Source organism: Rhopalosiphum padi, chromosome 3 (genome assembly GCF_020882245.1).
Source record: "Rhopalosiphum padi isolate XX-2018 chromosome 3, ASM2088224v1, whole genome shotgun sequence".
NCBI lineage: Eukaryota > Metazoa > Arthropoda > Insecta > Hemiptera > Aphididae > Rhopalosiphum > Rhopalosiphum padi.
This window is the reverse complement of record NC_083599.1, coordinates 19,798,668-19,813,259: the sequence shown is the minus strand read 5'-3', so window position 1 is coordinate 19,813,259 and position 14,592 is coordinate 19,798,668. Positions and strand designations below refer to the sequence as shown.

Here is a 14,592-nt window from a genome sequence, read left to right as displayed (position 1 = left end):
ATTGCAGCTGTAATTATAAATATGATAAAAAAGTGTTACATAGTTAAATGTAATGATTATATTTAATTATATAAATCATAATAAAATAGCGAATATAATATAATATTTAGTTGATACGGGGCTTTTTTCCCTACGATGTGGATTTTTTTCCGATAATGTTGTTAGGGGCTTTTTTTTCTAATAACCGATATATTATGAATCATATTATTAGTATGAGGAGAAAAATTTAGAGTCGAATGACGTGTGAATACCAATGTCAAGTACCTATAGTCTGCAGTTATTATCGGAAAAAATCGAACCTCCCAGATAGGCAATTTGACTGCGTCGGATCGCGGACAATGTTAAATATGAACTCATACGAATAATATAATAATATTATCTGCTTCGACTCTATCATTTAGTTCTTTATATGAAACTACAAGCCTATAAGATCCTTTTTCTTTCTTTTTTACTAAAAAGGCTGAAGCTGCAAATTTTGATATTATAGGACGAATTATATTTACATCAAGTGATTATTGTGTAATTGTATTTTTAATTCTTCACGTTGTTGTGGGGTGCAATAAATTTAGAGTCCGTATAATTTGGTTTAAATTTTATTTCGCAAAGATCTACATTAGCACATTTTATGTATGAAGTGTCGGTTGTAAAATAGTGAACGAATTTTTTTAATAATTCAATTACTTTTTTATGTTGATATTTATCGAGATGTTGGGATATATTTATTACGGTTCCTTCATTATTCATAAGTATATTTCTTTGTCGTCGTAATTGTTCGAAATTATGTTTGGTATTTTTGTGTAAGAATTTACTGATTCAATATTATCGTTATTATTTAGAGGTTTTTGGGTATCTATAAAGTCTTTTAGAAGTGTATTATTATCGATATTATTATTTTTCTTTATGTTATTTATCAATTGTTATAAAGACGGTATATCATTATTGACTAGGGCTAGGATTTCTATGCAGTAAAAAATTGTAAAATATGCAAAAATAATTTTTTTTAAATATAAGTTAATATTATTACATGCTGTTGTTAAATCATGTTTTTTAAATTTTTAAATGTGAACGACCGGCGATTAAATTGAAGATTTATATTGGCTGAAACTATTTTCCACATCACACCATGTTTTTGGAGCATAATTAAATTACGAGATTTTTCCTGATTTAAAGTAATAATAACATCTTTTAATTAAAAATATATTTAAGAGACTTATGAATATAGCAACATTTTAATAATTAATATAATAATTGTGTACATCACATTTTAAATTACCTATCAATGAATATACCAAGATACTTTATAGAACTAACTGTTTACACACTACACTTACTATCTTTTTTTTCATTTTCATTATTAATACAAATCACAACTACAGGTATGAATAATAATATTTTATATATTTTTTCATTAGTTTTTTCCATAGGTACTCCATAGGATGTAGATATCTTACGTGAATTATTGCCTAGCCAATTTCAACAATGGTAAATCTTTCCATAGCCATTTACATTAATAATTAATAACCATTATCTTTTTAATATTATAGTGTCATTAGTATAACAAATTATTTTTTCAGGAATATCTTAATTAAGTAATTTGTTAATGTACTCGTAAATTATAAATTATAAATTATCTAAAGTAGTACTGTATTTTCTATTCATTATTGTAGTTATTTTCTATTTTTTACTCTCTGTATACTTTGTTAGTTATGCACAAAATATCTTACACCCACAAGGTATAGTTAAAGAGTAGGATATTATGGTTACCTAATTTAAAATATGCTCTTTAATATTTAAAAAACACCAAGAATAAGTTTATTTGTTATCTAAATTGTCATGTATATATTGAATAATTTTGACAGTTTTATATAAGTTTTATAGTCAAAAATGAATAAATTACTTTGAAAATTTAAATGTTTATTAAAAAAGGATTTATGTTTATTTAAGAGCTCTAGCTTCTAATAACCATTATTAAAGGCATTTAAAAAACATTTTGATAAATTAAAGTGATAGATATGTCTGCAGTTGGAAAATTTGCTTTTATTGTCATTTCTAAGAATTGAAATAACTAAAAATCCATTAAATGATTGAGGAAATTCTTCTTAATAAACAAAGATATCAAATATTATGGATAGTGACCCTGATATAAAGTTAGATTTATTAATATCTTAATATTATTAATGGTCTGATTTTGATTTATTCTTTGACTAGTTATTACCAGATGATACGATGGTCAAAGAATTAATTAAAAATGCAGAACATCATGAGGGCTTGGAGGGGTTATCACGGCCGGTAATAGAAAGGGTAAGATCTGGTAAACATGCATTTATTCACCGTCGAACCAACTTGATGTACATTATACATTATGAAAAATGATTTTCTTAAAACTAATAGATGTGACTTTGCTATAGGTAAACTAATCAATGTTTTACTTTAAACTGTAGATAAAAAAAATACTGTAACCTTTAAGAGTGATTTACGGGAAATGAAGGATTTGCAAAAGAAAAATTGGCAATGGTGTTAGCAAAAGAAAGCTCCTATCTAAGCAGAATAAACAGAGAGTAAATATCAGTCAATAATTAAGTTAAAAATAAATTTTATAAATATTATACGTGGATTAAGGTTGAAATAAGTGTTGAATGTTTTTTAAGGTAAAGAATAAAATCCACTTATTTCAGATTTAATCAAACATAATACATAATGGTCATAAAACATTAAAAAAAAATACAAATGTGTATTTGCATTATTACTAATATAAATATTCACATACTTCACCTAATAGTAAATATTGTGTTGCTTAGTGTTTATATATATATCCTACATTATGCATATAAACAATCATAACATAGGTAGGTATTTTTCTATCAAGAACAAATTAATTTAAATTAAAGCAAATTGTAAAAAAATATTTATATAAATATATATAAAAATAACATGAGCTTTCTTATGTTTATTCGTGAGTTTTTCAATCACAATATAAGTGTTTCAAGTATACTCTTTAAAAATTAAAAAAAAAAATTTAGACACTTAACCCAAAAAATACCAATGTTGGACTAACACACAATTAGAAGTAACAAATCATAAAGTAAACTTAGATAATATGCAAGGATCGTTTATTGTTTTGTTATTGGGTAAGTCTACTTACTTAAATACAAATGATTTATTTATTACTTTTTTCTTTATTGATTTGTTTAAGGTGTATTATCATCAATGGTGTCATTTGCATTTGAATATTAATTAGACAAATACATAAATCGTCGTCAAATAGTAATAGCACTATTCATAAATTGATTCCAAACAACTGTAGGTTCAACAGTCTTTTTCTTTTATTAAAATAATTAGATAACAATGGTAATTAATATTCTTACAAAATAATTAAACACATAAATATACAAATAATTTTATTTATATATAATATTATCTTGAAATTATAAATACCATTTCTTCATGTTGAATCGTTACTTGAGATGATTGTTTTTACCAGTAATATCACCAAGATAAGTAAAAAGGTTTTTTATTTTATAACTTCGTTTACGGTTAGTGAAATAATGCGATACTACATTGTCATCTAAAAAAAATTTACAATATAATTAATAATTATCAACAAATATTTATAAATTATAAGTAATGTGTTAAAAATCATATGTAATAAAAATTTTATAAATATAATAATACCTCATAGAAATATATTTTTATTTTGGAAATATTGTTTTAATAGTTATATATTGTGATCACTTTTTTGATTGGAAAAATACACCAACGGTTTTATAGTCATATTGATTGGTAAGTATATAATATGTAGATTACAATCAAAAGAATTAGTAGTAATAATGAAAATGTATTTATTTTATAGTCTCCTAAAATTATTTAATACTTATGTTATAATTGAATAATTACATTCAACAATTAAAAAATAGAACTATATATTATTTAATCTAAATTCACAGCTCTTAAAATAAAATACTGAGAGGTTGTATCTGGTCTGTCGACTGCCTTACTAACAACTATCATACCAAATTTAATGTCCAGAAATATCCCTTTTACTTGACCTAATAAAACATTTTAATGTAAGAATATTATCCCTAAATCAGAATCTCAAAAATATTTTGAAGTTATGAAGAATGTATTTTAAAGTTGTAATCATTTTGTAATAAGAATTTGCTTCAAAATTAAAATATCAAAAAATGACTGGGGCTTTGAATAATATTTTATCTTAGGTGTTAAATCATTTTAATATTAAAAATTATAGAGTAACACAGATTTTACTTAACGTAAAATTTGCTATACTATTTGTTAGTAAGATAGTCAACACACGGTGGTACAACTTTTCAATATTTTATTTTAAGAGTTGAGAATTTAATTAACTAAAATCTTTCTTCCATATGTTTTTCTATTGTCTTTTTTATTTGAAAGCAATAATTCTATTATATCGTAAGTGGCAAGTGCTAACATATAAGAATGGCATAATAAATGTGGGTACAATGTCCTCTTAATTTTATTATTATTTATCTTACTACTTTATTTTCACAATCATAATCAAAAACTAATCTATAGATTAACTTAATAACAATAAAAATATAAGTTTGATAAGTTAATGTACATAAAATATTTATAAGCTCAAATAAAAAAAATGTCATTAAGTTGTATATTGTATATAAACAATTGTGTAACCTTGTAATACAAATATTTATAACATTTTTATACAGAAGTTTTCTTTAATACCTAACATATTTATTTTCAAATATTTTACCATTGGTGAACAAATAAACAATTAGTAAACAAGTTAAATACAAAGGTACTTAAAATTATAATAGTATATTTCAAGCAAGTCAATATGAACATTTATAGTCAATAATATATAGTAAATATATATTTAACTTTTTTTTAAATTATCCATGAAAAATGTCATTAAACAAAAATACTTATTGAAGGTTGTGATTTATAAAAAATTGAATAAGGTTGTGACAAACCTCCATTAATAACAATTATCTAAAATATCTAGAAAAATAATAGTAATTTTATACTAAAAATTTTTAAAATTAGGCTTGTGATTTACTGGCACAAATATGATACTATAGTAGTTACCAACATCTTTAAATAATTGAAATTGAAATAGTGTTTCAATGATTTTTATAGATTCTCATTCTTTTATATCACCAAATGCTTGGTGTTTGTCAAACAATGAACATCAAATATGTCTGTATAGAACAAACCAATCAATAATAATTGGTTTGAATTTGAAACCTGATAAATTTGTATTCTTGTGTCTCTTCAGATGCTAATTTTTTTTATGATTTTTATAATTTGTAACAGATATAACACGATTTAATTTACCACCCTTATTGTAATTACAAACACTATTACTCCTTTCTCTTTCTCTAATTTTAAATCAAACATTTAAACACTAGGTATTATTATAATTACGATCAACATGAGTAAAATTGTAATAGATAGTTTATTTTTATTATAATTAGTGTATTAGTAGCGTCGCTATGTCTTTGTAGACCTGGGTCGGAAATAATTAGAGAGGACCCCAGACAACGATGATAAACAACTGTTTCAAAAATAAAATCAAGGGAGAAATTATATATCATTTATAAACCATGAAGTTATGAAAGGTACAAGTATTTGGTAAATTTAAAAAGAATATTATAATAACTAATAAGCTAAGAAAAGTTTTAAAAATACCAATTAATATTTAATTTTTATAATTAAATTATATGTTTTAAATAGGTACTATAATTACAAACAATTATTATCATTATATATCATAGAACTTATTAATTGACTAGGCTGACCATAAAAGTAAAATAAAAATATGGGACACTTGTGTTTTAATGTAACTGATAACGCCAATAAATGATTTTCTCTTTTGTAATATTTTGTTTTTGTCTGATCGCCTATCATGTTTTATAGAAAATATCGATTTACATATTGTACAAAATATTTTTCCAACCTCATTAGTATTTTTTAAAAAAGGAAAATCTTATTATAAGTTTGGAATGAGTATTCTTTGTGTTTTGAGAACAAATTATTGACAAATTGACCCAAATCTTTTGAATTTTTAGCGGCCAACAGGGTTTTGCCTGGTAGCTCAACAGCTCAATCCGGGCCTGTTTGCTAATATAGTAGATTAATTCGGACTAATTGGGGCTCTAGATTATCCGTTTTAATGAAAGTCTGGATTAAACAAAATAATCAAAATATATGTATTATAGATTTAAGAATATATATAAAAATTTATAAGGGGATATAAGATATATACATAGTATTAGGTGAAAAGGAAAATGTTAATGACAATATTTAAATAGTATTTAATCGCGATAACAACTTGTATTTTAGAATAAAATTAACATTAAAACTACCTTAATTAGCTGTCCAGATTAAGAGGATGTAGTACCCGCATGTGTTGCCACCGTCTTACACATATACAACATAGCAAATTTTCGTTCACCAGTTTCAATATTGTGCTGTTAGTATTGGTATTTGAGTGAACTGACCTATAATAAAATTTAAACGTAAGATTATTATCCAGGGCCCCACGTAGCCTTTTATTAATATTATTATGTTTAAGTAAATTATGATCATTTCAAAATATGCAGTTTCAAAAATATCATAACTTATTTTAGAATAGTAATATCAATAAAAGGCTACGTGGGGCCCTGGATAATAATCTTACCTTTAAATGTTATTACAGGTCAGTTCACTCAAATACCAAAACTAACAACACAATATTGAAACTGGTGAACGAAAGTTTGCTATGTTGTACGTGTGTAAGACGGAGACACAACACATGTGGGTACTACATCCTCATAAGCAGTCCGGATTAATGAGGTTCTACTGTACCACATTGTTTACAATCATACATTTCAAGTTATTTTTGCATAAGTTTCTAATCATAAAATATTTGTAATGATTATCTGATACTTAAAATTCCAATGCTAGCATTTTTAATCAGTACTATAGGTACTTTTGACATAAGCACACTTAATGTAGAACACGATACTACAGTTGGATATATTAAGATCTTGCAGTTGTCATTCAGACCAATTAACATTATAAAAGATTGACACATTGTAAATTGTGCGCACACTAAACGAGTAATGCAATTAGTAATTGCCAATTACAATAGATCATGGTGAGTAATACACTTTACCAATGACAAATAATTCAACTTCAAAAAAATAGTTGTAGTCTTATATAGCTTATTTAGAATTAAAAAAAGGTTTCGACTTACCCACATTAGTGATTGGTAATGTATTATCATTGGCCGATAATGATAATATGAACATAAAGGGTACCATCCATAAACACACTGTGAAGTATGATAAAACCTAAAAATGTAATTTTATAATATACATAAATGTTTAACCAGACAATAATAATATTTGATATATAAAAAAAGTATACATACTTCTGATAATGTTGTGTAACGTTGTCGGAAAAATTTGAAAGCTAGTACGTGATTTCCAATTAACAGAATAATTGACAAAATAAATGACAGTGATGTTAAGTTGAAGTTTGGAAAGTCAATGAGCAAAAAGTAGTATACTATATGGCTCAGAAGACCCAAAGCAATTAGTGTTAAAGGTATATTGTCAAATAAATACAATCCTATATGACATATTATCACAACCTGTAACAATGTATAATAATTTAATTAATAAAATAAAATAATTTTATTTATAATTTTAAGGTTATACACTATGTAAATTAATTGGAAAGTCAGTAACTGTAATTAGAAATATTATGCAGATATTGTAATGCAGTATTTTTCAATGTAATACATGACTAATAGCCTCTCTTTTACAATGGTCTAAAATAAAATTAAAAAAAAATCTCTTAAATTTTTTAAAAACCACTTAAAAGAATGTCCATTAAAATGGACATTTTGTTGACTTTTGTATTTGCAATATAAATCAAAACACGATTTTGAAATCAGTTGAAGTTTGAATGAACGAAAAAACTTCTATTTAAAAAAATACAGCATAATATTATTGTAAAGTTGTGTGGTTTTTAATCTTTGATAACTAATTTGCTAATACAATAGATTATAAAGAACACACAACTCGTTGATTTTTTTGTAAGATTTTTTTATTTGTTCAAAATGTTCACCATTAACTGCTATGCACAAAGCAATTTTAAAGGTCCGTGAATTTTGTAACGAATGCAACGTGTCATTGAAAATATTTCACACATTTTTAATAAAAGTTTCATGATGTTCTTGCATAGATACTTGATGGATACACAATATTTTTTAAGTAGATCCATAAAAAAAAAATTATTGGGATCAAGTTTGGAGATCGGGCTGGCAATTTATTGATACTACTCTGCCAATCCATTTTTCCTGAAAATTATTATACCAATCTCTAGCCACCCAAGCATAATGCGCATAATATTTAACTATATTCTATGAAATAGAAGTTTCTTTTGTTTATTGAATTTTTTTTTCTTCACATTATAAATAAATAACTCTACAAAATGGCTATTTTACAACTTTTAAAAAGTTTTAAGTGGTTTTTTTTTTATTCTAGTTTATTGTAATAGGGAGGCTATTAGTCATATATTACAATTGAAAAAAAATTGCATTACAATATCTGCATTATATTTCGAATTACAACTACTGATTTTCCAATTAATTTACATGCTTTATAAGTGTATAAATAATATTATAATTATTACTTCGTAAGATCAACAAAGAAAAAAAAATACTTAATTAGAATCAACTGGACAATTAAGATAAGTTAAAACTTATATAACTAATAATATTACTGTATTAATTTAAAACAACTAAATAGTTCATCTTACATGAATTGTCCATTTTATAACTTTTTTTGTTAATGCAGTGTGTTCTTCAACAAATTCAGCCAAATAATAAACTCCAGCACCTGGAATATAGAAAAAAACGAATTGATGCAATAGATTATATTATTATGTTAACTCCTTGTAGATTTAAAAAATTAAAACCATAGATAAATAAAATTTGCATTTAAAACACAGATTTCTATAATATGTAGTATAAGTCTTTGATTTAAAACAGACCTAATGTCTGGATGAAGCACAGATTAAAATCTGTGTGATGGACATAATAATAACGATAACAAAAATAATTACAACACATGGATTTTTCACTATTCTAAACACCATGATGTGAACACAGTAGTTTCATAATTCTAGTTTTCAATCAGTCAGTTATGTGTCAGTCACAAATTTTTGTTTCGATTAATCACAAATATGTCAAAAGCCACAATAATATTTTAACCTTGAATTGAATGATTATGTATATAAAATAGATCGACGTGCTCACTGCTCATTCGAAAACAGAATTAGATGCACAGCATGCGCGGTATGGATCATAAAAATCTTATGCAAACGATCTATAGAAATCTAACTCACCGATGAAAACCGAAATTAGTGCTATCTGCAGTACGGCAGCAATAGCAATGACTATAATCATAAAAATCATCGCTTGGCGGCACACGAACGTGGAATGTTTGGTATTTTACTGTTTTTTTTTTTAACATAGAATCTTTGTACTGACTACGAGGCCATTTCTAGACATTGGTCTCAAAAAAAAAAAAATCAAACGATCTAGCTCTATCAGACTTTTCACTATTAATGGCACGACACACGAACTATGAGGTGATTATGATGTATTCGTAGACCATCTCGATGCTTTTGGTCATTACGATTCAGGCCTCTATGCCAACGGTCAGTGGCGACGGCGAAGCATATTTTACCAGCTACCTACGAATAATTAAATTAAATTTTGACTTTTGAGATAGTGAATAGTGACAACGTGTGATAACGTCTACAGTCTGTAGTTGGCAGCGAGTTTGGCGGCAAACATGGATATAGATAATAAATTATTATCCATCCGTGTGGGCAATTGTCTGAAAAAATGATAAGGGGCCCGATGATAAATAGCAAGAAATTTCAAATTTGATTTTGTTGCCGATAATGCCGACGAAATTAACTAGTATTCTTTTACATTTTTTTTAATATATATTAATTTATTTTTTTGTTTGTGGGAAAATAGAAAATGCTGTTTAATGTTTAACAGTATTATGATGATGATAATAATAATCTATGAAAATCACAGTTTTGGACATGCATTCCCATTATTCCCAATATCTAATAAAATAAAATAAATAAATTGTCTGCAATAAACAAACAAAGATCTTGTGAAAGAAACATATATATATAAAATCGACAAAGTTATAAACAAATTTGGACTTTCCTCAAGTGTATTGAAAAAGAAAAAATTGTGGGATAATATTAATTGAAAGGATGTGTAGTAGCTTGCCAGCTTAAGTATTCTGTGTTTGACGATGAGGGATTGACTTAACTATGCTGATTTTAAATTTTAAAATATTAAATTATTTATAAAATTATGAAAAGTTATTTTTATTTTGTATCTATTTTATGAATTTTCAAAACAATAAATTTGATTTGAAATTATAATAGGAGATATGGTTGATGCAACATTTTTCATTGTTTCACTGATGAAAAAATAAGCATCACTTAAGTCCTATCTGTAATCACTATAGTACTATACGTCTATACACCACTTACATTAATACACTAGTACTGCTGTACCAGATAAATATTTACAAATAATATATATGCCGAGTTGCATGAAAACAAACTTTAAATTTATTTAATGAATAGTTTTATCAAACCATTAAATATTTTTACAAACGCGTTTCAATTATACAAATGGTAATACGGTTTGTGTAAAAGTTTAAGCTTATCACAGAAACTGTGATAACTTCTTATGATCTAGATACTTAGATCATATACTTACATATATAACCTTAAATAGCAATTAGATTTTTCATTAGCTGAAAAAGATTCAAAATTTATATTAGCTATATAATTTGTGTACAGATAATGATGATTTCTTTCCTGAACAACCAATTGTAGAAGAATTACAAATAATATAACTATTAACATACGCCCAAGAACACTACAATCTACATTCTACAATCTTGTAAAAAAGGATTCAAAAAACGAAAATTGTTGTGTACTTTGTAAATTTTGTTAATTTTAATTATTAGGAATATATTAATAAATGTTGTAAAATAGAAATCTATTTGTTATTAAAGATTTTTTTAAGAATATTCATTTTTTTTTCGTGACATTTTTGACGTTTCAGTTGTCTCTTTAGTCTGTCTTCTTCTTTTTTTTTGTGCAAGGTAATCAGCAGATCATTTAGAGAAGTCTTATCCTTCTTTGTAACTTGTGGCTCATCTTGTAGAACATCTTTGGTTATTGTTTTTAGTCCAGAACTAGATGTTCCTAAAAAAGTAAAATGTTAAGTGTTGATAATAAAGATGGCAAGTAGTAAATAACACAATTTCAATTTATATTAAAATTATTATCGATAAAAATGGTTTGCTGTGATAAACAGCTAACAAATCTAATAGTAGGGTCCTAATATTAGATTTTTATTAAGTTGTTGTACTAGAGGTTCAAAAATATTAAAAATGACTATCTTGGTACTATCCGTATCAAAAAGTCTACCAAAATTTTAATAGTAAAATAAATAACTTTAATAGGTTAGGTTATAGAAGCTGATATACTGTCTTTATTTATAATTGTTTTTCATAATGTTTTGCCAAAATAATACTAACCTACACAAACAGACGGTTCAATAGAATCTTCATCAACGCTATTCAACTTGGGAGATGATCCAGTAGTATTTTTTTTTTTCATCAACGATATGTTTCTTCTTAAAACTGTTTTATATCTGTTTTCAATTTGAGTTTCTGTAAATGAACAACCTAATTTCTTTATCATATCTTGTTGAATTTTTGTCCACATCGTCTTTTTGTTTCGGAATTTTTTCATTGGACCTATTTGTTTCGAATACTTATGGAAACAATTTAACATAAAAGATGTATTTTCATCTGTCCAATATTTAGTATTTGTGGGACTTGTATTGTCAACTGTTAACACAATATTAGTGAATTAAAATCACACATAAAAATCTGCTACTTAAGTATTAAAATGTAAAATTAAGAAAGTATAAATGTTAAAGTAAAAATTTTTGAATTTAAATAACAACATACAAAACTGTAGTGTAATTGTATCTTTGTTTAAATATAATTCTGAAGTATCTTAGTTGATTTGAAGGTATTAAAAAAGTAATCCAGACATGATTGAAATTAAATTTGTAACTAATTTCAATAACAATGTCCAAATAATACTAAAGCTATATTTTGAATGTTGACACCTAAGATAGGAATGTCATTTCACCATTTGTACTTCCCTTTTAACAGTATAAGTATAAATATCTAATCTACAGTTTGTTAATATTTTTCACTACAATCTACTTAGTGATAACTAGGGCTAGGATTTCTATGGATTTGCATGTTATTTTCCATAAGTCCAAATTTGTCAGATATGTCCGCTTTTTTGGCTTATTCTTGATTATAGTAAAAAATTTTTTTTTTCATATTTTGAACATAATGCATATAACTGCATAAATATAAATTTTTGAGGATCTTGTTTATTATAAATGGTATTTATTTAATGAACTTTTATAATTATTGGTTTGTTTGTCGAATTATCGTAAATATACTACCTATCTTAAGTAAAATGGACTTAATATAAGAAAGAATAAGGGATTCAAAACATTTCTAAAAATGTGTAATATTATAAGCGGTGAATATAAAACGGAAGAAAAAGATGTTATTATTACTTTAAATCCACAACAAATCACGTCTCATTTAAATATGCTCCAACAACATTGTGTGATGTGGAAAGAAGTTTCAGCCAATATAAATCTTTAATTTAATCGTTGGTCATTCACATTTGAAAATTTAAAAAAAACATCATTTAATGATAGCCTGTAATAATATTAACTTATATTAAAAAAAATAATTGTTTTTGCATATTTTACAATTTTTTACACCATAGAAATACTAGCCCTAGTGATAACTTTGGACGAATAACCACTAAAAAAAGCATATATAAATTATACATATTTAGTAACCTGACAATGAAACTGCATTTTGTGAAAGCAACTTTTCATTTTTTGTTTTACTCATAACATCACTTTCTGCGAGACCTATTAAATATTATGTATACAAGCAAAAGCACATATTGGAATCATCATTTTTTAAGTTATTTATATTATTAAAACTATAATTCAATATTACCTTTGAATATTTATAAATTTAGCTCGGTGACATATATGACTTGTAGTGTTGGAATACACATTAAAACATTCATTTCCAAAAACCTGCAGTATAAATAAAAATAGTATAGATAATCAAATTAAGAGTATGTCGCAACCGCAAGTGTTGTCTCCGCCTTACACACTCACAGATATAAATTTTCGTTCACCAATTTCAATAGTGTGCTTTTAGTTTTGATGTTATAGAGTGAATTGACCTATTATCAAACTTTTAAGAACATTATCTGTGTTGTCTCGTTGGTTTTTAACGATATTTTAATTTTGAGTTATGAGTAGGAAAAATATAAATATTTGAAAATGCTCATAATTCATTAAAAATTAAAATATTGTAAAAATCAAGAACAGAACACTCATAATGGTCTTACCTAAAAGTTTGATAATAGGTCAATTCACTCTAATATCACACACTACACACTATACACTATACACTATACACTATACAACACTATTAAAACTGGTGAACGAAAATTTACTATGTCGTACGTGTGTAAGGCGAAGACAACACATGCGGTTGCGACGTCCTTTTAAAAACCAACTTTAAAAGTAGGTACTCACATTTCAGTGTTCGGAACGTTCAGACAGACAGATATTTTCAATTTTTAAACTTCTACGACTAGTATGAGGAATTAAAGACAAAATGACAATTATTATCTAAATGATAATGATGATCGATTCTGTGATAACTTACCCTACTTTTGGTTCGAACAAATTGGCGGTTAAATATGATTTGCAATGGTTCAAAATTACGAGTTATTTATTCATCCATGATTAAATATTATGTAATCACATTTTTTCGTATTCGATTTAAATAACCGTGACATCGGTAAAAGTGGCTGCGATTTGGAGTCAATGTCAATCTATTATTAATATTTTGGGTACATTTGGTAAGAGTTTAAATCATGTCTTCTAAATGACTGAATTGCTCTTAATTTACAATTTTTAGTAAACGATTCTACATTGTCATACAAGGTCTGTTTTTAACATATAATAAATAATAATATGGTGTATACTGTATATTATTGATGTTGATTATTTTTTTTTTATTAGAACTGGTTGTGAATTTGTGATATTTTATATTTAATGTACATATTTCTACGTATCTACTTTTTTTTAGTTGCAATAATGCTGTTCGGGAGGTAGAAATCCAAACGAATGAGGTCTTTAGTATTGTGAAATACTAAATATTAATGCCTATGAATTAGGGAATTTGTCTTTTTACAGTTGTACATTAGATAAGGTTCTTAATAACTCCAAATATATAATAATTATTTATTGTTTTCTCGTATCTGAAGCAATGAGCTCTTGTTAGTTTTTGCAATGCCAAGTATTCTTTGGTATAAACATTGATCACTGTAATAAGTACTGTTATAGTTATTAAGTTTTGAATAGGT

The 14,592-nt window shown here is 25.6% G+C and overlaps 2 protein-coding genes across 3 annotated transcripts; both read right to left on the bottom strand.

Moving 5' to 3' along the window:
- Positions 1-3,299: 3,299 nt before the first annotated feature.
- Positions 3,300-9,778, bottom strand: LOC132927423 (protein TEX261-like). The gene is made up of 5 exons (XM_060991944.1): positions 9,394-9,778; positions 8,806-8,885; positions 7,412-7,633; positions 7,235-7,331; positions 3,300-3,565 (listed from the first exon to the last, which is right to left on the bottom strand). Exons 1-5 carry the CDS (start codon positions 9,461-9,463, stop codon positions 3,456-3,458), a joined length of 579 nt encoding a protein of 192 aa, XP_060847927.1. The 5' UTR covers positions 9,464-9,778; the 3' UTR covers positions 3,300-3,455.
- Positions 9,779-10,743: 965 nt separating this feature from the next.
- On the bottom strand, positions 10,744-13,862 carry LOC132926577 (uncharacterized). Of its 2 annotated transcripts, XM_060990946.1 has the most exons (5): positions 13,757-13,862; positions 13,164-13,246; positions 12,998-13,072; positions 11,634-11,948; positions 10,767-11,298 (listed from the first exon to the last, which is right to left on the bottom strand). In XM_060990946.1, the coding sequence occupies exons 3-5, from the start codon at positions 13,050-13,052 to the stop codon at positions 11,090-11,092; spliced, it is 579 nt and encodes a 192-aa protein (XP_060846929.1). In that variant the 5' UTR covers positions 13,053-13,072; positions 13,164-13,246; positions 13,757-13,862; the 3' UTR covers positions 10,767-11,089. The 2 variants fall into 2 exon arrangements, with proteins under 2 accessions (XP_060846930.1, XP_060846929.1); XM_060990947.1 differs by lacking the exon at positions 12,998-13,072 and having other exon boundaries at positions 10,744-11,298.
- Between the last annotated feature and the right edge of the window lie 730 nt (positions 13,863-14,592).